At 54.5% G+C, this 26,899-nt stretch overlaps 1 protein-coding gene across 1 annotated transcript in view; it reads right to left on the bottom strand.

Moving 5' to 3' along the window:
- Window positions 1–405: 405 nt before the first annotated feature.
- LOC144268586 (myomegalin-like) overlaps window positions 406–26,899 on the bottom strand; it is a 36,655-nt gene continuing 10,161 nt past the window's right edge. The window contains exons 3-5 of the mRNA XM_077823573.1: window positions 14,262–14,338; window positions 2,574–2,697; window positions 406–582 (exon numbers count right to left, since the gene is read on the bottom strand). Of these exons, the coding sequence (XP_077679699.1) occupies window positions 406–582; window positions 2,574–2,697; window positions 14,262–14,338 (378 nt within the window). The remainder of the gene's footprint in view (window positions 583–2,573; window positions 2,698–14,261; window positions 14,339–26,899) is intronic.

Raw genomic sequence — 26,899 nt, 5'->3', positions numbered from 1 at the left:
TGTGCTGGAGGTGCTGCGAGGAGCCGGGGAGTGCACAATCACTATGCTCTCTGTACAGCACCCAGGGAGTCCCCTTATGTGGCTTAACCCATCCCACCCAGCCACTACCACCTGCTCTGCGACCACCTAGCTCAGCCAGACACTGCCCCCTAGCAGGATCCCCCCAGGGGCTCACAGAGCCCTGACTCTGCTGGATGCCAACCCCCACCCCATCCTGTGACCCTGCTCACCCAGGCAGTGACTGGTCCTGCTGCCATGCGGCCCAGTGTGGTGCAGCAAGCTCCACTCTGGGGTCTCCGAGACAAGGATCCCTCTTCTGAACCCCCCAGCTGGGCTGCCTGCCCTGTGGGCAAGGGCACGAGCCAGGAAGCAGCAGAGGCAAGTCAATGGAGTGACCACAGCTACCTACTTGTCCTTCTGGGCCAGTGCAGCATAGTGATCATCATGCAGAACCTGGGCTCCTCTCTTCTCCTCCTCCTTGGTGAGCTTCTTCAGCTTCTCGGTTAGCTCCAGGCAGTGTCCCTTCTCAGCCTCCGCCAGTGCTGCCGTCCTCTCCGCCTCGCTCTTTGCTAATCTGGCCTCCTGGGGATGGAACGTGACATGAGCAGGGATACTTGCGCCACCCGGGCAGAGAGCCACAACCCCACTGGCTTGTGAGCGGAAGGAAAAGCAGCAATACCAGTGTGTGGCTGCTGCATCCAGTGAGACCAGACATGCTCCCTCCTGTAAGCTGCAGGGTTTGGGCGGAGGATGAAGGGCTGGGCCTATTGACCTGAGCTGCTGTAAGTGATGACTGAATGGGGGCCACGCTACAGTCGCTACAAGTGATGCATCAGTGCTAGCGTTCACGGGACCTGCAGCTGACATTAACGTTCAAGTCCCACCAGGACCTACACTACAACCCATCCTCTTCAAAGTCAGCTTCAGACTGTCTCTGCGAGGAAGGGGCTCCCTGCTGAACTGGGACTAAAACCCAACAACTGCATGCCCTGGAAAAACCCAACAGCTGCGTGTTCACTCGGAGTAGGCTTACTGGGCTTCTGCTAGGGCTCTGGGACTCTGCAACTCGCTCCCCACCTCCACTCTGAAACAGCCTGAATTAGATGACATGCTGCAAATGACACCTCTTAGAGAGGATGTGAGCTCACGGCTGGGGTACGAGTGCTTCCCACAATGATGGAGGGCTTTCTGGAGGTGGCTGTAATGCCACTGGGATACAGCTGTGTTGCTAATGACGTGTTAGGGTGCCCAGAGCTGGGGCTGGGCAGCTTTTTGTTGTTATTTCATTCTAAAGAAATAATGAGGCCCCGCTTACAATGTACCATCCCTATGGGGCCACATGGGGAAGAGCAGGGGATACTGAGTGCAGGCTGCTGGTGAGACAAGTGCAAATTCCTCCCTGCAAAACACCATCAACTCCTCCCAGGACACTCGCTGCCTTAAATCCAAGAGAGGAGAAAAATCACAAGAATACAAAAAAGATTTAAAATCCCTCCCCCGTGATTTTAGGTGCCTCTATCCTTTTCACTGCAGCCATGATCCTCTGCCCTCATTTACAAAACCTCTTCACTCCGGTTCTTTGTTTTAAAACCCAAGAAAATTAAGTGAAAAATAAAAAGCCCTATGTGACTGTGATGGGAAGGTTAAATGCAAACAATGCCATAACAGCAACAAGGAAGGTTCTCCTAGGGCCAGCTGCGCTCCCATGGTATGGATTACATCATGGCCAAGATGTTCAAATATAGGGTGGCTCCTAAATCTAGATGTAGGCTCCTAAAGAGGTGGCCTAATTTGCAGAAGTGCCAAGCACTCAGCAGCTCCCAAGGACTTCAGCTGCATCTGTGTAATTATTGTATGAAGGAGGAAGCTGCGTATCTTCCCTAGAACCGATGGAGTCATCACAAGTCTGTGTCCATGACCCAGGGGAGCCTCCCAGAGATGCCAATCTCTGCTCCTGTCGAGGGAGACAAGAGCAAGGACAACACCAAGCTAGGAGGGGGAGGCTACGCTGACGGGCTCTCTTGTACCAGGACGGCAGAGCTGCCCTTCCAATGGAAAGAACAGGAGGTAAGGGTCAAGGGCCATGGAGCCTTGCGACTGGTTTCTAATACCCTGCAGATAGCCACCCTGGGGGCCTGGCTCCCTTACCCATACGCTGTGGGAAAAGAGAGAACCAGCTGGAGGGCTCAGAGCTCTGTCTGCTGTAGATACAGAGGGAATAACCAGCGGGAAGGAGAGCAGCTGGGGCCTCGGATTTGTTCCCAGTTTCCCGTGGGCTAAGGGGAGTCCCAGGGGACCCTGAGCTCCATTCCCCATAAACAAAGAGAAGTCACAGGGGCCAAGAGTCCTGCTCCTCATGTCCTGTGGGGGCCTTGCTGTGGGGCCCAAAGCCCATCCCATATGGCAGGCCCAGAAAAACTGAGCCCCCTGGGATTTGGGGAAGAAACTGAGACTCCAGAATGGGCAGAGGGGGCTGGCAAAGAGAGACGGGCCCCACTTGGCCCTGGGCGGCTCTGTACTCCTCTTCCGTGGCCGATGCCGCACAGCTGGGGCACATGCCCCACCCCACTCACCTCCTGCAGGAGCTGGATCTTGTTCTCCAGTAGCTCCGACACGTGCTCCGTCTCCTGCTGCCTCTCCTCACACCGACGCTGGAGCTCTGCTTCATTGCGCCTCGTCACGTTCTCGGCAGCCGCCCTGCAAGACATGGCACCCACCTGTCAGAGCAAGGGGCAGCCCTGGACCACCCAGCGGGGGCTGGGCTGCAAGTCAGGCTGTCACCTCAGCTCATTCCACTCTGTCAGTGTCACAAACGGGGCTCAGATCTGGTTCCACCCAGCACGGCTCTGGGAGGCCCCACCTGGTGCTAGCAGCACAGGGAGAGCTAGGGCAGACCAGCACGTACAGCCCCACACCCACTGCTGCGCTGAGTGGGGTGAGCATGGGAGGAATAGCAGGGGCTGCTCTATTCCGTCGCTGCACCAGGGCCACAGCAACAGCTGCAGACTGCAGAGAGCTGAGCGTGGCCTGCTGGTCCCCAGCACCTAGAGAGGGACTGGGGGGAGGATGGGACACTAAGCCAGCTCCCAAAGGATCTGGGCCTGATTCCGCTCTGCACCAATTTGATGGCACAGAATCAGGCCCCGTAGGCTCACCTCTCCCCAGGTGGGGAGCCAGGTTCCGGATCTGAGCCTGGTCTCCAGCTTCAGGCAGTCAGGTCTGGGGCACGCTACACAGACACCAGACGATGTACCAACCCCTCTGACCCATTCCACTCTGGCCCCCACAGTGCAGGCAGTAGGAACAAGGAAGGTGTGAGGAAGCAGGAACACTGAGGCCCCAAGCAGAGTGGATGGGCCTCCTGAGCATCACACCAGCTAGCCCCGGCTGGGGAGTGGCGAAGAAGAAGAGGAGCAGGGGAAGGACCCTAGCATTCTGGAAAGGCACCTGTGAACCAGAGGGGACACACTTTCCCCGACTCTGCTGCTGCCGATCATAGGGGGGAGCTAATTCTGTTCTGGGTGGGGGCAGCCTCCCCTCACTGTGCAATGCTCCTGGCATCCCAGGTACTGCATGCTGCCGGGCTGTCTCTCCATCCCTCTTCCCTGCCATTCCAGCCAGGTTCCCCTATGGCCCCCACTGCTGCAGTACCCTTCTGCCAAGAGCAGCAGTACGACCTGTGCACTCCCCTCCTGTAAGCTTACAAGGAAATCCAGCGTAAGCTTTCTGGGGCAGAGGCTGTCTTTCCATTCTGTGATTGCCCAGCATATAGCACCATGGGGCCTTGGTCCCTGACTACAGCTCTGGGATGCTACTAGGTTTCCATTCAGTTGCCTGCCAGGCTGGGATAGAAGGGGTGCAAACATTGGACCTATCTGATTGCCTCCCTTTTCCCATACTCTGCCTAGATCACTTGTCTTTCCGGACTGTTCAGAGCCATGTCTTCATATGTGTAGTACCTAGCATGACAGGGCCTCGCATTCAGATTGGTGTCTCTGGACTCCACTGTAATATGAATATTCAATGGAAACAAAACGTTTCCTTCTCTTCACCCACCTAGATCTGAATTCAGAATTTCTTGTTGTCCCCTGTCATCTCCATCACCAGACTGAGTCACCCCTCCCCATCCTGCTCACAGCGACTGCGACATCAACCGTTCTCCTGGGGGCACAGCGCTCAGGACATGGCAGGTCACAAATGGAAAGGGCATATTTTAAAATGGAAAGGTGACTGTCATGTGAGCAGCTCCTCATCCGTGGGTTCTATTCCTGCTTTGGGGACTTCTATGACACTGACTTTTATTTTTAAATACAAAAGCTTTGCGAAGTAGCAGGGGTGGGGGAGAGAGTCACAAGCTGAAAAGCCCATGGGATCCCATCCTGTTTGCAAACAGACTGTGCTCCTGTCCTATGCGCAGAGTCAGGGATGTGCCCCCAGCCAGCACAGGAATCACCCTGCCCTCTGGGAAACAGGTGGTGCCCGATTATTTTTAGTTTACAAACAGCTGTGCTTGCTCATGCTGCGTCTAGAATGTTAAACAATATCAGCCTCTAAGCCTGCGTCTCCCTGCCTCCATTGAGATGTACAGCACATATTCAAACCCTCTCCAGTGCTCACAACTCTTGGGATTTTGGAATGAGCATGGGGAGGGGGTCTTCAAGCCCCAGCTCCTGGAGTCAGGTGATTACATGAGACCCTCAGCTTTCATGCAGAAAACAAAGTAAGTTATGTGTCCTCCTGGTTGCAGAGAAAAACACAAAAATGTGGCCTGAGTCAACCCTGAAGACTCAGAAACTAGAAGACAAAGAAACCCAACCCAATATTTGTTATTGTGAAAATATCATGATTTCTAAGCCAACTGCGTGATTTTTTGGGGGGGGGGGAGGGGTGACTCATGATTTTTCAGTGCTTGGAGCTGCCTCACTCTGCTGGTTCTCCTAGTCCTAGTCCTTCCTGGCTGGGGATGGGCTGAGAAAGGGGCCTACAGGGAGCCTGGGAAACACTCTTTCAGGGCAGGGAGATTAGCAGGATGCCTGATGCACGGAAAAGCAAATCTCTGTTAAACAAACTGTTTGGAACACAAGCCCACGGAGCTGCTCTTACAGGATCTAAGCCTGGACGTTATTTTTGGGTGCCTGAGGGTCCTTTGCCTGCGTTATTCAAAGAGCATGTCCAGTCATGGGGGAAAAAACTAGACCTGAATGTAAAAGACTCCTCTGCGTGATGCTGTGCAAAAACCACCTCCAACAGGGGCACGAGAGCAGCTCTCCTGCAGCTGCGCTCCCCTTGGACAGCTTCCCACCTCAACAGTGTTACCCCCGCACACCCCTCCATGCGACCTTATTGGTAGTTTTAATTCCACATGGATGCCTGCACTCTTCAGACTGAGCTACTGTCATCAGCGAATCTCCCTGTCTGTACAGCAGAGCACAGGCTCCTGGAAAGCAAGGCCTCCATCTCAGAGAATGAGATCCAAACTCTAACCCAGGAAACTGGCTGGGGTGTGAGCAGGGCCCTAGAAGCACCAGCCAGGTCTCCCTGGACAGCCCTTCCAGGCGTCAAGAGCACGCTGCTCTCACAGCATCACCGTATCCTGCCTGATCCTAGAGGGATGGAGCAGGGCTCTCAAACAGCAGCACATCTCCCTCTGCAGGAGCCAGAGACATTCCCCCTTGGCTCCTCGCAGCTGAAGAAAAGCCCCCAACCCTCCCAGCAAGGGCAGGGGCGGGGGGGAGAAGCCAGGAGTGTGCGCCCTGCGCTTCCCACCAGGCAGCTGCCCTTGGACCTCTTGGCCACCTGTCTTTGCTAGTGGGTGTAGTCCTTTGGCTAGCAGGCATCTGGTGGAACCAGTAAAGGTTACAGACTGAGATCTGGCCCACGTTAGGTGAACAAGGGGTTAAGACAAAGAGCGATAGCTCAAGTGAGGGGGAGGGGTCTATGGAGGTGCCACAGCCCCAGGGATCAGTCTGTGCAATTTGACACTGGAGACCCAGATGGCACTGAATGGAGTCGGGCTGGGGCAGGGATAAGGCAGAAGCTAGAAACATGAGCTAACAATCAAAGCACAGATTTGGCTGGCACAAGGCAGCTAATGCACCGAGGGGAAACGATCGGTGGGAAGAGACTGCGGCTGAGCACAGAGAGCAGGGGAGAGGGCCGCAAGGGAGACTGAGGTCGCAATGCGATATGGCTCCAGAAAGCCAGCGCTGGAGACAGCCTGTCCCTCAGGACTCTGGCACCACCACACCCAGAACAGCGCACCCGCCTCTAGGCCAGTCACCCCAGGACGCGTCTCAGGTCTCCAACAGGCTTTGACTCGCGGGGGCTTACCCACTCCCTCCCTTCACAGCCACCCCGTTTTCCAGGCACTACTTCAAGCAAAGCTGGGGGTGGGGTGTCACACCTCCAGCCGTGGTGCAGACCTGCCCTATGGGGGGTTAGTCTCCAGCTGCGAGGGGCTCCTAAGGCTGGGCACAAGGGGCGTTACCTGATGATGATCCAAGTGTTAGTGCTAACAGCTGGCGGGAGCCCCAATTCCAGCTGGACCGGAGAGGGCAGAGTGGGAAACCTCTCTGAACCGGCAGGAGGCCGGCCTAGCTGGCTTGCTCGCTGTAAGGCTCAGCACATTCTGCCACCCAGTCAAAGTATTTCCATTTTCAGAGCAAAGTAATCGTCGCTAATCAGATACTGTGAAAAATCTCCTTGATGTTCCTGCCTGGATGGTGTTTCTATAGCCCCCTTTTCCCCCCCTCCCCCACTGCTCCGCTTTGCCCACCCTGCACACTTAGCTCCATCCACCCCCCTTCGCTGATCTGATGCACCAGTCTCACACGTACCGCTCCAGCTGCCAATGCATGTCCACACTACGAAAGTACTCTGATTTTACAGAAGTCGATTTTTGGGAACAGATTGTATGAAGTTGAGTGCATGCGTCCACACGAAGCACATTAATTCGGCGGTGTGCGTCGTTGACATTCCGAGCGGTGCCCTGTGGGTAGCTGTCCCACAGTTCCCGCAGTCCCGTTGGAATTCTGGGCTGAGCTCCCAATGCCTGATGGGGCCAAAAATTTGTCACGGGTGGTTATGGGTAAATGTCATCAGTCAACCCTCCCTCCCTCCGTGAAAGCAACAGCAGACAATCATTTCACGCCCTTTTCCCTGGATTGCCCGAGCAGACGCCAGAGCACGGCAAGCATGGAGCCCGTTCAGCTCACCGCAGCAGTTATGACCATTGTAAACACCTTGCGCATTATCGTTCAGTTTATGCAGAACCAGCACCTGAAAAACCCGGCGAGGAGGCGACAGCAGTGTGGTGACGAGGACATGAACACAGATTTCTCTAAAACCGCGGTCCCCAGCAATTTGGAGATCATGGTGTTACTGGGGCAGGCTCATGCCGTGGAACGCTGATTCTGGGCCCCGGGAAACAAGCACAGAGTGGTGGGACCGCATAGTGTTGCAGGTTTGGGATGTTTCCCAGTGGCTCCAAAACTTTCGCATGTGTAAGGGCACTTTCATGGAACTTTGTGACTTGCTTTCCCCCTGCCCTGAAGCGCAAGAATACCAAGATGAGAGCAGCCCTCTCAGTTCAGAAGCGAGTGGCAATAGCCCTGTGGAAGCTTGCAACTCCAAACAGATACCGGTCAGTCGGGAATCAATTTGGAGTGGGCAAATCTACTGTGCGGGCTGCTGTGATGCAAGCAGCCAACGCAATCATTGAGCTGTTGCTATCAAAGGTAGTGACTCTGGGAAATGTGCAGGTCATACTAGATGGCTTTGCTGCAATGGGATTCCCAAACTGTGGTGGGGCTATAGACGGAACCCATATCCCTATCTTGGGACCGGACCACCAGGGCAGCCAGTACATAAACCACAAGGGGTACTTTTCAATGGTGCTGCAAGCACTGGTGGATCACAAGTCCCTGGGCGATGCTCTGGAACTGCTCCCCATGAAGCCAGTCAGTACTCTGGGGCAGTCGCCTTTCTGTGAGCAGACTGTCTTCAGGACACCCAGCTCACACAGCTTCCACCTTCCTGGGTCTGACCTCGGAGCATTCAGCATCCTCTGCCCCTCCGTGCGCTTCCCACAGCGAGTCCACTCAGGTGGGGCTCCTGCGGAAGCCAGAGGGTCCTGCACCCCAACTTCGCAGTCAGATGTGACTCTCAGCCAGCCAGTAAAACAAAGGTTTATTAGACAACAGGAACATGGTCTAACACAGAGCTTGTAGGTGCAGAGAACAGGACGCCTCAGCTGGGTCCATTTTTGGGGGCAGTGAGCCAGACAACCACGCCTGCCCTTCACTCCATGTCCCAGCCAGCCCCCAACTGAAAAACCCTCCAGCCCCTCCTCCCCTGGGTTTTGTCCCTTTCCCGGGTCAGGAGGTCATCTGATTCCTTTGTTCTCCAACCCTTTAGCTCTCACCTTGCAGGGGGGAAGGGGCCCAGGCCATCAGTTGCCAGGAAACAGGGTGTTGGCCATTCTCTGTGTCCAGACCCCTGCACACACCTGCCCTCTAGGGCTCTGCAATGATCATACACCCTTACCCCACCACCTAGATACTTAAGAACTGCATAGGGGAAACTGAGGCACCCCCACACTATTCAGAGGAAACATTAAGAACAGTCCCACTTCGTCACACAAGGGACATTTCACCAACATCAACGTTGGCCAGGAAAGGTTGGGATGGCCAGGAAAGGTTCATGACGCTCGCATCTTCAGGAACTCTGGTCTATTTAAACAGCTGCAGGAAGGGATTTACTTCCCAGACCAGAAAATAACCTTTGGGGATGTTGAAATGCCTATAGTTATCCTTGGGGACCCAGCCTACACCTTAATTCCCTGGCTCAAGAAGCCGTACACAGGCACCCTGGACACTAGTAAGGAGCTGTTCAACTATAGGCTGAGCAAGTGCAGAATGGTGGTAGAATATGCATTTGGACGTTTAAAGGGTCACAGGCGCAGTTTACTGACTCGCTCAGACCTCAGCGAAACCAATATTCCCATTGTTATTGCTACTTGCTGTGTGCTCACAATCTCTGTGAGAGTAATGGGGAGACGTTTATGGCAGGATGGGAAGTTGAGGCAAATCGCCTGGCCGCTGAATACGTGCAGCCAGACACCAGGGCAGTTAGAAGAGCACAGCAGGAAGCGCTGCGCATCAGAGAAGCTTTGAAAACCAGTTTCATGACTGGCCAGGGTACTGTGTGACACTTCTGTTCATTTCTCCTTGATGAAAACCTGCTCACTTGGGGAGGGGGGGGTTGCCTCTAAATTCCTCTTAATGCCTCTAAAACCTGCCACCCGCCCTCCCCCCTTTGATCACAGCTTTCTTGCAAAGGAAATAAAGTCACTATCATTTAAAAAACATGTATTCTTTATTAATTGATTATAAAAATATGGAGATAACTCACAAGGTAGCCCGGGTGGGGTGTGGGAGTTGGGTTGGAGGGAAGGAAAAGGCCACTTTAAAACTTCTTGAATGACAGCCTTCCGTTGCTTGGGCTGTCCACTGGGGTGGAGTGGTTGGGTGCCCGGAGCCTCTCCCCCATGTCCTTGGGCGTCTGGGTGAGGAGGCTATGGAACTTGGGGAGGAGGGAGGGCAGTTAAACAGGGGCTGCAGCGGCAGTCTGTGATCCTGCTGCCATTCATGAACCTCCACCAGACCCCGGCGCATGTCCGTTTGATCCCGCAGTAGCCCCAGCGTTGCCTCATGCCTCCTCTGATCTTCCTGCCGCCACGTCTCCTCACGTTCATCGGCCACTTTCCTGTACTCTGCTGTTGTGTCCCTTCACACATTCTGCTGAGCTCTGTCAGTGCCGGACGACTGCATGAGCTCAGAGAACATTTCATCGTGCGTGCGTTTTTTTTGCTGCCTTATCTGAGATAGCCTTTGGGACGGAGGAGGGAGGCTTGAAACATTTGCAGCTGCTGGAGGAAAAAAAGGGAGTGAAGTATTTAAAAAGATACATTTTATAGAACAATGGCTATACTCTTTCACGGTGGTCGCATTTTGCATCTTATATTGAGTGTCTGCGGCTTTGGTGTTAGAGATCACACACGCAGTGCTGGGCAACAGAATTTGGCTTGCAGGCGGCCATGGTAAACCATAGTCTTTCGGCTTCTGCAACCTTCATAACAGCAGCGCCCTCCTCTCCCATACCAAGCAAAGCATGCTGAGTTGGCCATTTAGTGTTGCTGTTTTCCTGTTAATGTGCAGCAGCAGAAACCAAACTAACCCCCATCCCATCCAATTCTCTGGGATGATTGCCTTACCCCTCACCCCACCGCGTGGCTGGTATCAGGGAAGATCCCTGCTAGCCAAACGCAAACAGCTCAACATCAATGCCCCCCCCGCACCCCCGCCACACCACGTAGCTGACTGCGGGGAGGATTTCTTTTCAGCCACAGGCAAACAGCCCAGTAGGAACGGCCACCTCTGAATGTCCCCTTAATTAAATTCCCCTATTTCAACCAGGTTACCATGAACGATATCACTCTCCTGATGATAACACAGAGAGATAAAGAACGGATGTTGCTTGAATGCCAGCAAACACCGGGACCATACGTTGCCAGGCTTTGTCATGCAATGATACCAGATTATTTGCTACTAGCATGGCGTGGTAAAGTGTCCTACCATGGAGGACGGAATAAGGCTGCTCTCCCCAGAATCCTTCTGCAAAGACTTTTAGAGTACCTCCAGGAGAGCTTCATGGAGATGTCCCTGGAGGATTTCCCTCCATCCCCAGACAAGTTAACAGACTTTTCCAGTAGCTGTACTGGCCATGAATGCATCCCAAGTCCTCAGGGCTACTTAATCATTAAAAAACGCTTGCTTTTATAACATGTATTATATTTTAAAAGGTACACTCACCAGAGGTCCCTTTTCCGGCTTCGTTGGGTTGTGAGGGTATTTCAGTCAGGGTGATAAAAAGATCCTGGCTGTCGGGGAAAACGGTGTGCTGTGTGCTCCCCTCAAGCTCGTCCTCCTCCTCCTATTCTTCCCCATCCGCAAAATCCTCAGGCATGGCGGAGAGTACCCCATCATCGGAGACCACGGACAGGGGTGCGGTAGTGGTGGCAGCCCCCCCTAGAATTGCATGCAGCTCAGCGTAGAAACGGCATGTCTGGGGCTCTGTTCCGGAGCATCCATTTGATTCTTTGGTTTTCTGGTATGTTTCTCTGAGCTCCTTAAGTTTCACGGGGCACTGTGTTGCGTCCCTGCTGTACCCTCTGTCCCTCATGGCCTCGGAGATTTTTTGAAATGTTTTGGCATTTCGTCTTTTGGAACGTAGTTCTGATAGCACGGATTCCTCTCCCCATACAGCGATCAGATCCAATACCTCCTGTTCGGTCCATGCTGGAGCTCTTTTCCGATTCTGGGACTGCATGGTCATCTGTGCTGATGAGCTCGCCTGGCCAAACAGGAAATGAGATTCAAAAGTTCCCGGGGCTTTTCCTGTACACCTGGCCAGTGCATCTGAGTTCAGAGTGCTGTCCAGAGTGGTCATAATGGTGCACTGTGGGATAGCTCCCGGAGGCCAATACCTTCGAATTGCGTCCACGCTAACCCTAATTCAAAACGGCGATGTCGATTTCAGCGCTAATTCCCTCGTTGGGGAGGAGTACAGAAATCGGTTTTAAGAGCCCTTTATGTCGAAAAAAATGCCTTCGTTGTGAGGGCGGGTGCAGGGTTAATTCGATTTAATGCTGCTAAATCTGACATAAACTCGTAGTGCAGACCAGGCCTGAGTTGCTATTAACTCTCCCCTCGAGTGCCGCAGGCCTGGCTCTCACTGCATAGAGCTTTACGCCCCAGGACGACGGAAAGGGCTTTCATCAGCTGGGAGGCAGAGCCAGGTCAGCGGGGAACCGGGGCTGTCCACCAGGATCCCTTTCCCTTCCCCTGTGCCCTGCTCCCACAGTGGTGGTGGGCTGGTGGCCCAATGCAGGGCCCAGGGGAGCGCTACGCTGAGAGTCTGCTGAGCAGGTGGCTCAGAAAGATCCACAAGGCACGTAGGCTCTGTCCTCGCAGGTGGGAGCCATGCTGGGGGGTGCTGTTGCTTCATGCAAAGAACGAGCATTCGGGCTGCACAACGGCGTTATTTACGTTTTCCAATTGCACAGCTGGAACCAACAGCAGCCAGGGCCCGGAGGACAGTGTGGCCTGCCCTGCCCCGGCACTGCCATGCCTCCCAAGACGTAGGGTGACCACTGGGCCCCGCAGCCTTACACAGCAGCAGCGGCCGCTCTGGGCACAGGACTGCGGAATGGTCTGGCTGCTGCACAGGAGGAGGGCAGAGAGCGGGTTGGAGCTGGGTTTGCTCGTCTCCCCCTCTCAGCATCATGCCCTGAACAAGGGCGGCAGGTTTGTAGAACGCTCAGAGCAACCCCCCCCCACCTCCGCCTAAGGCTCTGTGAGGGACTTTGGGTTGGGGGAGGAGGTCTGGGGTGCAGGCCCTGGGTTGGGGCAGGGAATTGGGGTGTAGGAGGGTTGAGAGGTTGGGCTCTGGGATGGAGTCTGGGGTGCAGGCTCTGGGATGGAGTGTGGGTGCTGGGTGCAGGCTCCGGGCTGGGGCACAGGATGGGGGTGCAGGATGGGTGGAGGGGTGCAGGCTCTGGGAGGGAGTTTGGGGATGGGAGGGACTGCGGAGGGAGGGGATGCAGGCTCTGGAACGGAGTTTGGTTGTAGACTCTGGGCTGGGGTAAGGGGTGGGGGTGTAGGAGGGAGTTTGGGTGCAGGAGGGGGGTGTGGGAAGGGGGTGGGGGTGCAGGCTCTGGGATGGAGTTTGGGTGCTGGGTGCAGGATCTGAGCTGGGGCAGGGCCTGGGGGTGCAGGAAGGGGTGAAGGGTGCAGGCTCTGGGACAGAGTTTGGGTGCAGGCTCTGGGCTGGGGCAGGGCCTGGGAGTGCAGGAGGGAGTGAAGGGTGCAGGCTCTGGGAGGGCGTTTGGGTGCAGGAGGGGGTGTGTGGGAAGGGAGTGGGGGTGCAGGCTCTGGGACGGAGTTTGGGTGCTGGGTGCAGGCTCTGGGCTGGGGCACAGGGTGGGGTGCAGGATGGGTGGAGTGGTGCAGGATGGGTGGAGGGGTGCACGCTCTGCGAGGGAGTGCGGAGGGCTGGGTGCAGGCTCTGGGACGGAATATGGGTGCTGGGTGCAGGCTCCGGGCTGGGGCACAGGGTGGGGTGCAGGATGGGTGGAGTGGTGCAGGATGGGTGGAGGGGTGCACGCTCTGGAAGGGAGCGCAGAGGGCTGGGTGCAGGCTCTGGGACGGAGTTTGGGTGCTGGGTGCAGGCTCTGGGCTGGGGCACAGGGTGGGGTGCAGGATGGGTGGAGGGGTGCAGGATGGGTGGAGGGGTGCACGCTCTGCGAGGGAGTGCGGAGGGCTGGGTGCAGGCTCTGGGACGGAGTATGGGTGCTGGGTGCAGGCTCCGGGCTGCGGCACAGGGTGGGGTGCAGGATGGGTGGAGGGGTGCACGCTCTGGAAGGGAGCGCGGAGGGCTGGGTGCAGGCTCTGGGACGGAGTTTGGGTGCTGGGTGCAGGCTCTGGCCAAGGGCTGGGGGTGTAGGAGGGGGTGAGGGGTGCAAGCTCTGGGACAGAGTTTGGGTACAGGCTCTAGGCTGGGGGTGCAGGCTCTGGGAGGGAGTTTGGGGGCCGGAGAGCGGGTGTGGGCTCGGGGAGGGGACTGCCATCACATGTGGCTTCCTTCCTCCCCTGCTCCCCCTCGTCATAGCCTCACTGGGGCTGCGGCTGCCCTTTGCCCAGTGTTTGCAGGAGTGGTGGCGGGGTGTGGATCACAGGGTCAAACACTGCCGAAGCCCCAGCAGCTGCTCAGGTGAGTCAAGGAGGTCCACTCCAGATGTCTCCCGCCTGGTGCAGGGAGAGGGGAGGGGAGGGCTGCCAAGCACGTGTGGGTGCCTCCTCCCCCTCCCGAGGTGCAGTAGCCGCGGCAGCTGCCTCAGCCTGCTGCTGGCGTTGCTCTTGTGCTGTGCTGTAGCTTTAGGGCAGCAGAGGCCAGGGAGAACCGCGCCGCTTTCACTCAGACAGGGGTGCTCCCAGGGCGGACGCTCTGGACCCGGGGCTGCTCCAGGCAGGGCCAGGGGAGAGACCCTGCTCCAAACATTGGTGGAGCAGGGCCTCCAGCCCTGAATATTGCTGGAGCCTGGGCACCACAAGGGAATATAACTCACCGCCCCTGGCCCTGAGGATGAGCACCTTTGCAGGGCTACAAGGCCTTGCCGGCTGCTTATGGACAGTGTCACTTACCAAGCCTTATCTAGGGCCTGCTGCTTCTCCTGGAGCTCTTGCTTCAGACTCTCCACTTCCACCTTCAGCTCGATGTTCTGGGAGGAGGAACAGACAGGCAGTTACCCTCACACCCCCGGTGCTCCCTGGCCCTGCCACTTAACCTCCAACCCTGCCCAGGGCCTAGGGACCCCCAGCTCCCATCCCTTCCTGCACACAGAATCATAGAATATCAGGGCTGGAAGGGACCTCAGGAGGTCATCTAGTCCAACCCCCTGCTCAAAGCAGGACCAATCCCCAACTAAATCATACCAGCCAGGGCTTTGTCAAACTGGGCCTTAAAAACCTCTGAAGAAGGAGATTCCACCACCTCCCTAGAAAACAAATTCCAGTGCTTCACCACCCTCCTAGTGAAAAAGTTTTTCCTAGTTTCCAACCTAAACCTCCCCCACCCCGCAACTTGAGACCGTTACTCCTTGTTCTGTCATCTGCTGAGCCATTTACTCCGTCCCACATGTAAGCAGTTCCTGTCAGAGATGCTCCATCACCCTGGTCCTGGACAGCCAGGTCACCCGCAGAGCAAAGGCCCTGGGTTAAGCATCTCCTCTCAGCCCTTTGTCTCCCAGCCACAGAAGCTGGTTGCCTGGAGGAGAGGTTCTCCCCTGCAAGTCTCCTGGCTACCAGACACAGCCGCTGGGAGCCTATAACAAATCATAGAATCATAGAATATCAGGGTTGGAAGGGACCTCAGGAGGTCATCTAGTCCAACCCCCTGCTCAAAGCAGGACCAATCCCCAATTAAATCATCCCAGCCAGGGCTTTGTCAAGCCTGACCTTAAAAACTTCTAAGGAAGGAGATTCTACCACCTCCCTAGGTAACGCATTCCAGTGTTTCACCACCCTCCTAGTGAAAAAGTTTATCCTAATATCCAACCTCAACCTCCCCCACTGCAACTTGAGACCATTACTCCTTGTCCTGTCCTCTTCTACCACTGAGAATAGTCTAGAACCATCCTCTCTGGAACCACCTCAGGTAGTTGAAAGCAGCTATCAAATCCCCCCTCATTCTTCTCTTCTGCAGACTAAACAATCCCAGTTCCCTCAGCCTCTCCTCAGAAGTCATGTGTTCCAGACCCCTAATCATTTTTGTTGCCCTTCGCTGGACTCTCTCCAATTTATCCACATCCTTCTTGTAGTGTGGGGCCCAAAACTGGACACAGTACTCCAGATGAGGCCTCACCAATGTCGAATAGAGGGGGACGATCACGTCCCTCGATCTGCTCGCTATGCCCCTACTTATACATCCCAAAATGCCATTGGCCTTCTTGGCAACAAGGGCACACTGCTGACTCATATCCAGCTTCTCGTCCACTGTCACCCCTCGGTCCTTTTCCGCAGAACTGCTGCCTAGCCATTCGGTCCCTAGTGTGTAGCTATGCATTGGGTTCTTCCGTCCTAAGTGCAGGACCCTGCACTTATCCTTATTGAACCTCATCAGATTTCTTTTGGCCCAATCCTCCAATTTGTCTAGGTCCCTCTGTATCCTATCCCTGCCCTCCAGAGTATCTACCACTCCTCCTAGTTTAGTATCATCCGCAAATTTGCTGAGAGTGCAATCCACACCATCCTCCAGATCATTTATGAAGATATTGAACAAAACCGGCCTCAGGACCGACCCCTGGGGCACTCCACTTGACACCGGCTGACAACTAGACATGGAGCCATTGATCACTACCCGTTGAGCCCGACAATCTAGCCAACTTTCTACCCACCTTATAGTGCATTCATCCAGCCCATACTTCTTTAACTTGCTGACAAGAATACTGTGGGAGACCGTGTCAAAAGCTTTGCTAAAGTCAAGAAACAATACATCCACTGCTTTCCCTTCATCCACAGAACCAGTAATCTCATCATAGAAGGCGATTAGATTAGTCAGGCATGACCTTCCCTTGGTGAATCCATGCTGACTGTTCCTGATCACTTTCCTCTCATGTAAGTGCTTCAGGATTGATTCTTTGAGGACCTGCTCCATGATTTTTCCAGGGACTGAGGTGAGGCTGACTGGCCTGTAGTACCCAGGATCCTCCTTCTTCCCTTTTTTAAAGATTGGCACTACATTAGCCTTTTTCCAGTCATCTGGGACTTCCCCCGTTCGCCACGAGTTTTCAAAGATAATGCCCAATGGCTCTGCAATCACAGCGGCCAATTCTTTAGCACTCTCGGATGCAACTCGTCCGGCCCCATGGACTTGTGCACGTCCAGCTTTTCTAAATAGTCCCTAACCACCTCTTTCTCCACAGAGGGCTGGCCATCTACTCCCCATGCTGTGATGCCCAGCGCAGCAGTCTGGGAGCTGACCTTGTTCGTGAAGACAGAGGCAAAAAAAGCATTGACTACATTAGCTTTTTCCACATCCTCTGTCTCTAGGTTGCCTCCCTCATTCAGTAAGGGGCCCACGCTTTCCTTGGCTTTCTTCTTGTTGCCAACATACCTGAAGAAACCCTTCTTGTTACTCTTGACATCTCTTGCTAGCTGCAGCTCCAGGTGTGATTTGGCCCTCCTGATTTCATTCCTACACGCCCAAGCAATATTTTTATACTCTTCCCTGGTCATATGTCCAACCTTCCACTTCCTGTAAGCTTCCTTTTTATGTTTAAGATTCGCTAGGATTTCACCGTTAAGCCAAGCTGGTCGCCTGCCATATTTACTATTTTTTCGACACATCGGGATGGTTTGTCCCTGTAACCTCAACAGGGATTCCTTGAAATACAGCCAGCTCTCCCGGACTCCTTTCCCCTTCATGTTAGTCCCCCAGGGGATCCTACCCATCCATTCCCTGAGGGAGTCGAAGTCTGCTTTCCTGAAGTCCAGGGTCCGTATCCTGCTGCTTACCTTTCTTCCCTGTGTCAGGATCCTGAACTCAACCAACTCATGGTCACTGCCTCCCAAATTCCCATCCACTTTTGCTTCCCCCACTAATTCTTCCCAGTTTGTGAGCAGCAGGTCAAGAAAAGTTCCCCCCCAGTTGGCTCCTCTAGCACTTGCACCAGGAAATTGTCCCCCACGTTTTCCAAAAACTTCCTGGATTGTCTATGCACCACTGTATTGCTCTCCCAGCAGATATCAGGAAAATTAAAGCACCCATGAGAACCAGGGCGTGCGATCTAGTAGCTTCTGCGAGTTGCCAGAAGAAAGCCTCATCCACCTCATCCCCCTGGTCCGGTGGTCTATAGCAGACTCCCACCACTACATCACTCTTGTTGCTCACACTTCTAAACTTAATCCAGAGACACTCAGGTTTTTCTGCAGTTTCGTACCGGAGCTCTGAGCAGTCATACTGCTCCCTTACATACAGTGCTACTCCCCCACCTTTTCTGCCCTGCCTGTCCTTCCTGAACAGTTTATAACCATCCATGACAGTACTCCAGTCATGTGAGTTATCCCACCAAGTCTCTGTTATTCCAATCACGTCATAATTCCTTGACATCACCAGGACCTCCAGTTCTCCCTGCTTGTTTCCAAGGCTTTGTGCATTTGTATAGAAGCACTTGAGATAACCTGCTGATCGCCCTTCATTCTCAGTATGAGGCAGGAGCCCTCCCCTCACAAACGTTTCTGCCTGTGCTTCCTCCCGGTATCCCGCTTTCCCACTTACCTCAGGGCTTTGGTCTCCTTCCCCCGATGAACCTAGTTTAAAGCCCTCCTCACTAGGTTAGCCAGCCTGCCCGCAAAGATGCTCTTCCCTCTCTTCGTAAGGTGGAGCCCGTCTCTGCCCAGCACTCCTGCTTCATGGAACACCATCCCATGGTCAAAGAATCCAAAGTCTTCTCTCCGACACCACCTGCGTAGCCATTCATTGACTTCCACGATTCGACGGTCCCTACCCAGGCCTTTTCCTTCCCCGGGGAGGATGGACGAGAACACCACTTGTGCCTCAAACTCCTTTATCCTTCTTCCCAGAGCCATGTAGTCCGCAGTGATCCGCTCAAGGTCATTCTTGGCAGTATCATTGTTGCCCACGTGGAGAAGCAGGAAGGGGTAGCGATCCAAGGGCTTGGTGAGTCTCGGCAGTCTCTCCGTCACATCGCGAATCTTAGCCCCTGGCAAGCAGCAGACTTCTCGGTTTTTCCGGTCAGGGCGGCAGATAGATGACTCAGTCCCCCGGAGGAGAGAGTCCCCGACCACCACCACTCGCCTCCTTCTCTTGGGAGTGGTGGTCGTGGAACCCCCAACCTCAGGACAGTGCATCTCATGCCTTCCAACCAGCGGAGTCTCCTTCTGCTTTCTCCCCCCAGACCTTCCCACCAAATCTCCCACCTTCTTCCTTGGCTGGTCCCACGGAGGCTGCTTTGGGGTTTGTCCAAATCCAGCAAACCAGCAATCCCAAAATGCTGACTTTCCCAGCACCCCAGCTGGCTCTTCAAGACCAAAACATCTCTGTAAGCATTTATACCAGGCTCCTTGCTACCTCCGCTGAGCAGCTAACCCCACCACCACATGGGCCTGATCCAATACAACTATGCCCACTGACTTCGAGAGGCCTGGATCAGGCCCCCTCTAGGTAAAATAGGGCCTAGTGTCTCCCCATCCCCAGCAGCTGGGCTGTTGTCCCCAGCACAGCTGTCTCCAGAAATGGAAGCTGAAGGAGTAAGTTTCATGTTTACTACAAAGCAGCAAAACCTGTGGTCTAAACACCAAGTGAGCAGTTTCTGCTGCACCTAGCTACGCTGACTGCACCTGGATCCCCTGCAAGAAGGGTGGACAGCTGCTGTCGCTCTCCTGCCCAGCCCTGGAAGGAGCTCCGTCCGCACCCCCGCTCCCGGCGAGTGGGTCAGACTTCTTCGGGGGTTGGACAGGAGACCGGTATGGTGGCTGCAGGCGACTCAGTATGCAGCACTCTTCCCCTGAGTCAGAGCGTCCTGTAGCATGGTGCTAGGTGGCTCCGTGCAGCCGGAGGGCTGGCTTTAACAAGAGACAGCACACAAAACTCTTTCCATTTATGGTCACGGGGGGTTTGGTTGTTTTTCTTATAGCCAGGGGAAGGGGTGAACCCCAGCATCCTGGCCAGGCTCCATTAGGGACCCTTATGTCCTGCTTCCCTAAATCCACCCAGCAATTCTCACTCAATCAGGGGTCCTCAGGACAATTTTTTTGGTGGCCTCAGAGGGCAGCCATCAACTCTTGCTGGTGGCAGCTCTCACACTTTTTCCTAAAATACTTAATTAGCTTTAGGAAAAACAAATAAATACGCACATGTACACGTCCAAATCATTGTAGTTTATTTATTGCTCGCGAGTAAGTCTGCTGTGAAAAGTGATACTTGTATGTTTGTTAATATCACTTTTCACAGCAGTCTTACAAGCTAGCAGTAAACATCTCACTTTTCACAACAGACTTACTCAGCCCCAGCAAGCCTGGGGACAAATTAAGCCCTGGATGCGGAGTCGGATAGGCAGCAGGGGCCAGGGGCGATGGAATTGGGAGGGGCTGGAGGAGACAATGCGGGGCCAGGGCCCGAAGCTCCGTGGCTGGGGATGGAGCCTGAAGCCACACGGCCAGAGCCCGGGGCCCGCTAACATGCAGCCAGAGCCTAAAACCCTGTGGCCAGAGCCTGCTGCACTGCCACCCCAGGGGTGAAGCCCAGAGCCTGAGCCCCACTGCCTCCAGCATTGTGCCCACCCGTCTCCAGAGGGGGGGCAGGTCCCAACCCCTGCTTGCAGCCCCAGCAGCCAACACCCAGGCAGTTGATCCAGGAACAACAAAGAAAGGGAGTGGCCACTGCCTTTCCCCCACCCCCAATCACAGCCCAGGAGACTGTGGCCACAAGAAAAGCTCATGGTGGCTGCATGCAGCCACAGTGGCCACATTTGAGAAATGCTGCACTAGACACCTCAGTGCCTCACTTTTGAAGATGGAGATTTGTCTGGGACACCTCCCCTCCCCATGCCAGACCCACATGGTCCCAGATGAGCTGGACAGGCTGGTTACAAGAGACAGAAGGTGCAGGACAGAAAAAGGCCCCTGCAGTACGCTGGGAGCAGCCTGCCCCATTGGGTGTCTGTGCTGTTTAGTTAATTTCCTCCCACAGGGGCAGGTCCCTACATTCCCTGGAAGTGAAGCTCCCCTTGTTACCTGCAGTTCCCGCGGCTCTGTTCTCTCCAGTCCCTGCTCTCATAGTGCCTCATCCTGCCCTGCTCCCGCCTGTTCCCTGCAGCTGCACCCCGGGCCCTGCGCCCTGGAGCTGGTGTGGTGCATGCAGCGAAAGACTTGACATTCTCATGGATTCTAGGCATAGCTGGGGGGAGAACATGGGGGTGCAGCGCACTAGCTGGCATGGAGCTATGCTACTTGGTCTTGGAACGGGGTCTGGAAAGGGGACAGGAAGAGGGAGTCGGGGAGAGGTTTTGATAAGTGCTTCGCATGGATTAATGCGTACAACGCATCCACACCCCTCCAGTGACTGGGGAGAATCCAGAGAAGGGGCCCAGACTGCACTGTCAGCCTGACTTTACACCCATTCACACCACAACAAATTTTTTCAAGGTGCTACATGACCCAGTTGCTTTTGAGCTGCTGGTCTTAGGGAGGGGAGCAGCACGGATGGGGGCAGCTGGGCCTGGGTTTGGCCCACAGGTGGGTGGTGACAGGCCCCGCCCCACACGGAGAGCACGAGTGGGTATTCATGGTGCCAGTAGAAAACACTTGGCCCATCCCCAAGTTCAGAGTAAGGCAGGTTTGGCTGTAGACGAGCATTCACGGCAACACAAAGGACCTCTGCTCTGACAGCTGGGTGCAGGCAGTGTGGGGATCTTCTCGCTCAGCCACTCTGGTTCCCATCCCCTCCACAGCACTATCCTCGCTGCCTGCACTACGGCCCGCCCTCCCGCACCACGCTGGGAACACACATTGAGCCAGAGCCATCAGCTGTCATAGGGCTCCAGTGTTCCCAAGCTACGCCCTCACTTGCTCTGCAAGGCCAGGTGAGGACGAATGACTCAGCCCTCCAATATGGGGCTCTGTCTTACCACAGGGGGTGCCTGTGTTAGGGCCAGAGCTCCCCCGCTTCTCCCAGCTCCCAAAACTCTACAACAGCCCCCAAGCAGCCAGGGCACTGGATTAGTGGTTGCTGAGGGTCCGCTACCTGCTTCCCTTGCTCAGAAGCCCCCAGGCTACAGCGCGCAACTAGCTAACAAAGGGCACGAGAGGAAATTTTTGCCTCTGTCCGTTGTTCACACCCTGCCTTGCTTCCTGGTAATTCCAGTCAAGCCGCTTTTCTTTCCTCACCTAACAACGCCAAAAGCAGCAGCCAGGCACAGAAACTTTTGACCCAGTGGTATCTGAACCCTATAGCACATGGATGAATGATGCCACCACATGGATGAATGATGCCACTCCTCCAGTGTGTTGCACCCTCTGCTCAGTCCCAGACTCGCAGCATCCCCACTTATCCAGCAGGCACCAACTGGGCCCAAGAACCGGACAAGTGATCAAAGAGATACAGGTTTCAGAGTAGCAGCCGTGTTAGTCTGTATCAGCAAAAAGAAAAGGAGTACTTGGGGCACCTTAGAGACTAACAAATTTATTTGAGCACAAGCTTTCGTGAGCTACAGCTCACTTCTTCGGATGCAGAGATACAGGCTCTCAAGTGGTTTAGTAATGCAATGACCAGACAACGCAGGGAACCAGCACTGCCAGATCACTATCTCAGAGCCAACCCAAGTAAGTGTTAAAGAAAATTATCCCCCTTTGACAGCCAACATCCAGATTGGACTACTACCGCCCATGATGCAGTGCCAAGGCAGGGCATACACTCTCCAGTCCTGACCGTTAGCTAAATAGCCAATCACAAAGAGACAAACACATGGTTTAGCTCCAAGTCACCCCTTCTGGGCAGGGTTTAGCATCTACGAGGCTGCTGTAACCCACCTGGGCAATAATCTCTGGCTACACTCTCTGGCCCGGCAGTTTTGCAGGCAGCAACCTTACAGCCATAAGAACAAAGGCTACAAGCCCCAGAGGATTTTGTGAGAGCCCCTCCCTGGGCTCTCTGAGCAGCACCGAGCCCTTGTCACTCTCCCTAGGAGGCGCTGAATCCCTGATTCAGCTGCAGCGAGTCAGCTCCCAGCTGGTAGCACTCCGGAGCAGCCTTTGAGCCCAGGCTGTTGTCTGGTGCAGCAGGGCCTCCACCTAGCATACTGCTGGAGAGGGGGGCGGTCTGGGAGGCTTCCCTCCTGGAGGGACCAAAGGATTTGCACACCCAGAATCTACTCTCCCTTTACACTGGTATAAATCAGGAGCAGCTCCATTAAAGTCAGTGCAGTTACCCAGTGTAAACCTGGGAGAAGAGGTTCAGGCCCCTAATCAATCCCACTATAAGTGGGAAATCAGTGCGGGAGGGTGTGAGCCTATCCACACACTGCACAGAAGCCCCTTGCCCAGAGACGCCTGGCCTGATCCAGTGCCCAGGGACTGCTTCCTTCCCTGTCTACCTTTCCTCCCATTTCGCTGGGTACTACCGGAGCTGCTACGATTCGGTGGCTCTGGGGCAATATCAGAGGACAGTGTCAGCAGACACTGTCAGAGTCAGCAGGCTTCCACGAGGTGCAGTGACCTCGTAGGAAGGAATCACCCTCCTCCCTGTATTCCCCGGCCGGCCAGGGGAATATGCTGCAGCCTGGCAGCGTGCTGTCACTCAGTATTTCCTACACCCAGGCCTTACTCAGTCTCTCCAGCAGCCAAGGCCCACAGGGCCCCGCCTGGAACCACACTGCAATAAATGAAGGTGGGGAGCTCCCTTTTATGGACACCCAGCCAGCCAGTAGCTGTAAAATCCCTCTTAGTAGCTGTTCTTTAATTGCTCTACCTGTAAAGGGTTAAAAAGTCTCACTGCTATGCATACATAAAAGGAAGCGAGTGGGCACCTGGCCAGAAGAGCCGATGGGAAGGCTAGAACTTTTTAAAATTGAAACAAGACTCCCCTTTTGTCTGTCTGTGGTTGTTCTCCTGGAGAGGCAGACAGGGAGCAGCTATGCTGTGAGAAGCTTAGGCCAGGTGTGAAAAATCATCGGTATCATACCTAGAAACTACTCATCTAAAACCCCAGATATGTAAGTAGATCAGGAAATGTCTAGGAAGATGTGATTAGGTTTCTCCCTTTTATTTCTTTGTGGCTTGTGGATTCCTCTGTGCTAACCCCAGATGCTTTTGTTTTGCTTGTAACCTTTAAGCTGGACCTCAAGAAAGCTATTTTTGATGCTTAATCTTTGTAGTTTTTTTTTAATCTAGCAAAAGCCTAAATTCCCAGATGTATTTTCCTCTTTTTTTAATTAATAAAATTTACCGTTTTTAAGAACAGAATTGGATTTTTTTGTCTTAAGAGGTTTGTGCATGTGTTGTTTAATTAGCTGGTGGCAACAGCTGATTTCCTTTTTTTTTTTTTTTTCTTTCTCAGCTCTTCCCCAGCGGGGATGGGTGTGAAAGAGCTTGAGAGTACCCCACAGGAAGGAATTCTCAAGTGCGCCTTCCTGGGTTCTCAAAGGGGTTCTACACTTGGGTGGTGGCAGGATTTACCAATCCAAGGTCAGAGAAAAGCTGTAAGCTTGCGAGTTTAATACAAGCCTGGAGTGGCAAGTATTAATTTTTAGAGTCCTTGCGGGCCCCCACCTTCTGCACTTGAAGTGCCAGCGTGGGGAATCAGCCTTGACACAAGCACTTTGTCGTACACCGGCCCTGGTAAAAATAATGTAGAGCGGCTAGTCTGTCCGAGAGAAACCCTGCGTGCTGCAGTGGGCCAGTCGTTTCTCTCTTCCCCCTGCGGCTGGGGTTGGGCAATTCATCTCAGCAAAAATGCGCACTATCCCAGGCTGCAGGGGGAGGCTCCGCCAGAAAGAGCTAAGGAGGGGTATTGGCTCTTCATCACAGCCTCCAGCTCACTGACACGGTGGTACCACACTGCCTCAGGCAAGAGCGAGAGCAATCCCGAGCTGCCGTCCTTCAGAGACGATGACCTGGCTCTGCCCAGGGAGAGGACTGAGTCTAGCACAGGTTTTAAATAGCAAAGGAGGATAAACACAGGCTGTAACGCCCCACCGCAAACAGGGATGGACAGCCAGGGCCGTGGGGGAGCTGTTGGGCAACGCAGACCCGCTGCAGTGCCCTGCAGGGGTGAGTCCCCGCTGAGCTGAGTGCTCTGTGGCACACAGGCAGGAAAAGGGCTGAACGTAAGCAGACACCATGGCAAGTTATTAAGCCACCAGTCTGCTGCCCAGCCAGGATGCCTGCTTTGGAAAAGATACATTTCTCACTCTGCCTCCATGCACAGCACATGGATATGGCAAGACTCTGCGATGCCCAGCCGCAGTCCTGCACAAGGGGATCTACACCCGAGAGGGTTTATTATGGCACGTGGCTCAGATTCATCTGTCCCCACAGAGATTGCTGAGCATCTGCAACTCCCTAGGGACCCAGATAGTTCTGTGCCCCACGTGCCTGTGCACAGCGGCCTGCATCTCCCTTTTCCCAAATGCAGCAACCCCTTGCTAGCCCCCCCGGCCCAAGCTAGACAGCTCCGCTTCTTCCGTGACACTTTCCACCTTTCAGACCCTCACAGCTGTCTAGTTCTCCCTCAGCCACCATAAGCCAAGCCCTGCCAACCCCAGCATCCTTTTGGTGGCTCCTCTCCGAGCCCCTTAGATTTTGCATGTACCTCTCTAGCATTAGAGTGGAACATACCACTCAGAGTCCACTGCTGCCAGGGTGAGCTAGCCCCTTTATGGGGGTGGGAGGGGTGTGGCTCTGGTTTTGCTCACCTCCCCAGGTGAAGGGGATGAGAGTACAGGGGTCACGTGATGGGGGAGCATGTGGCTGAGACCAGGGCTGCCATGGGAGACAGAAGGACAGCCTGCAGGGGCAGGGGAGACAGCAGATTTAGGAGTGCTACTAAAGGGCAGGGGGAGCTGCTTCAAATGGGCTGGCTAGGAAGGCCAGGAAAGGGAAACAGGGTGGTTTGGGCTCGAGGGCGGACACCCCAATGGTTTAGGATGCCATTGCAGGCACCACAGCAGAGGGAGGGGTCTCCTGCTGCTGCCAGTCCATGAAGTAGGGCAGACACTTCTACCAATGAGAGGCAGGAGGAGCTGACGGGAGTCCAAAGCTCAACCCAGTAGACAGGCCCCAGGCTGTCATGGAAGAGGGCAGACCCTGGGAAGATGGGCTGTTCCTGAAAAGCATGTTTGTGCTACGACTGGATTCCCTTTGTTCACTTCTAAGAAGTAAGCTCCACCTTGGCTGGGACACCACGGTGCTGCTGCTAGAGAGCTGCACCTCCCCTCAGAGCCCCACAATAGCTACAAGGCTCTGGGTGACTGACAGGGGATGCCGGACCTGATACCACTGCTTCAAGGAGCGTCAGTAGCTATACTTAGAGTCCAGTTTTGTACCAGGCAGCTCTCTGTCTCGGTTAGCAGCATCTAGATAAGCCAATGCTGTGCAATAACCACCTTGGGGAGCAGTATTACAGCCTTGGTCTCATCTAGCCACAGCCAACAGCCATGTGCATCTGAATGTTCAGTGGGAACCTATTACGTGAGTTAATTCACTGTTCCTTTATGTGCTCCCCCCCGAATCCGTTTGTCACATCCACCTGGGAGCTCTCTGGGGTGGCCCCGTCTCTTCATAGAATGCCAGCACATGAGAAGCCCGGCCCCTAGACACCACCACCATCCTGCTAAGGAGAGACTGGCTGCCCTTGGTTCCTTTCAGCTGTCCGGTGTCTGACGGAGCAGTGAAACACTCACATCAGCAGAGCACGCGGAAAGTCAGCTCTGGATCTGAGATGCTCTCAGCGGAGCATAGTAACACGCATAGTAACACAGCCATTGAAGCCAGTGAGCAGGATTGGGCCCCATGTGCCCCAAAACAGATCAGGGCAGATGTATTTCACCCCATCCCACCATGATCCAAAGCAGCTGAAGTTGTCAGAGATAGGGCTAGCTGGGCTTCGGGTCTGAGCAAATCTGGCACCTCCGAGGTTCCAAAACAGCTTGTTATCCAGCTTGGGACAAATGCAGGGGCTGCCACTTAAAGCAATGGCAGAACCACTCACGCTTGCCATGAGTTACTGGCTTATCTAGTATGCTCATCACCATGGTATCGAGCCACCTCAGGCTTAGCGAGCTAATCCTCTGGAGGCTAGGAAAGGGTTGTTATTCCCACTCAAAAGATGGGAGGCAGAGAGATGGGTGACTTGCCCAAGATCACAGCCCTGTAGCATGGCTGGGAATAAATCCCAGACTGTCATAGGACAGGGCCCTTTCTCAAGCTCACCCTCCGTAGGTGTCTTAGCCATGCTAATGGCGAGATGGGGTGTCACCAGGGGCCACTGAGTCAAATTTGCCCTGTCTGCAAGCCCAGCGCTGTAGCTACATGCAGTTCTGTCTCTGGCTGAAGATTTAGACTAGCCTGTCCTAACTGAACAGGTGATGGTCAGGGTGCAGCCGCCCAAGGGAAGAACAGAGGGTCCAAACCCCAAAGAATAAGCAATTGAGTCAACTGGCTGTATACAATGTTGCTGTGTATAAAAATGTCAAGGAAGGTCTCTTCTGAAAGCTGGTCATGTTCTGCACTTGACAGCCCCAGAGATGCATAGACGGCCTGTGGTC

Source organism: Eretmochelys imbricata, chromosome 8 (genome assembly GCF_965152235.1).
Source record: "Eretmochelys imbricata isolate rEreImb1 chromosome 8, rEreImb1.hap1, whole genome shotgun sequence".
NCBI classification, from domain to species: Eukaryota; Metazoa; Chordata; order Testudines; family Cheloniidae; genus Eretmochelys; species Eretmochelys imbricata.
The sequence above is the reverse complement of the archived record's forward strand: the minus strand, read 5'-3'. Positions and strand labels throughout refer to the sequence as shown.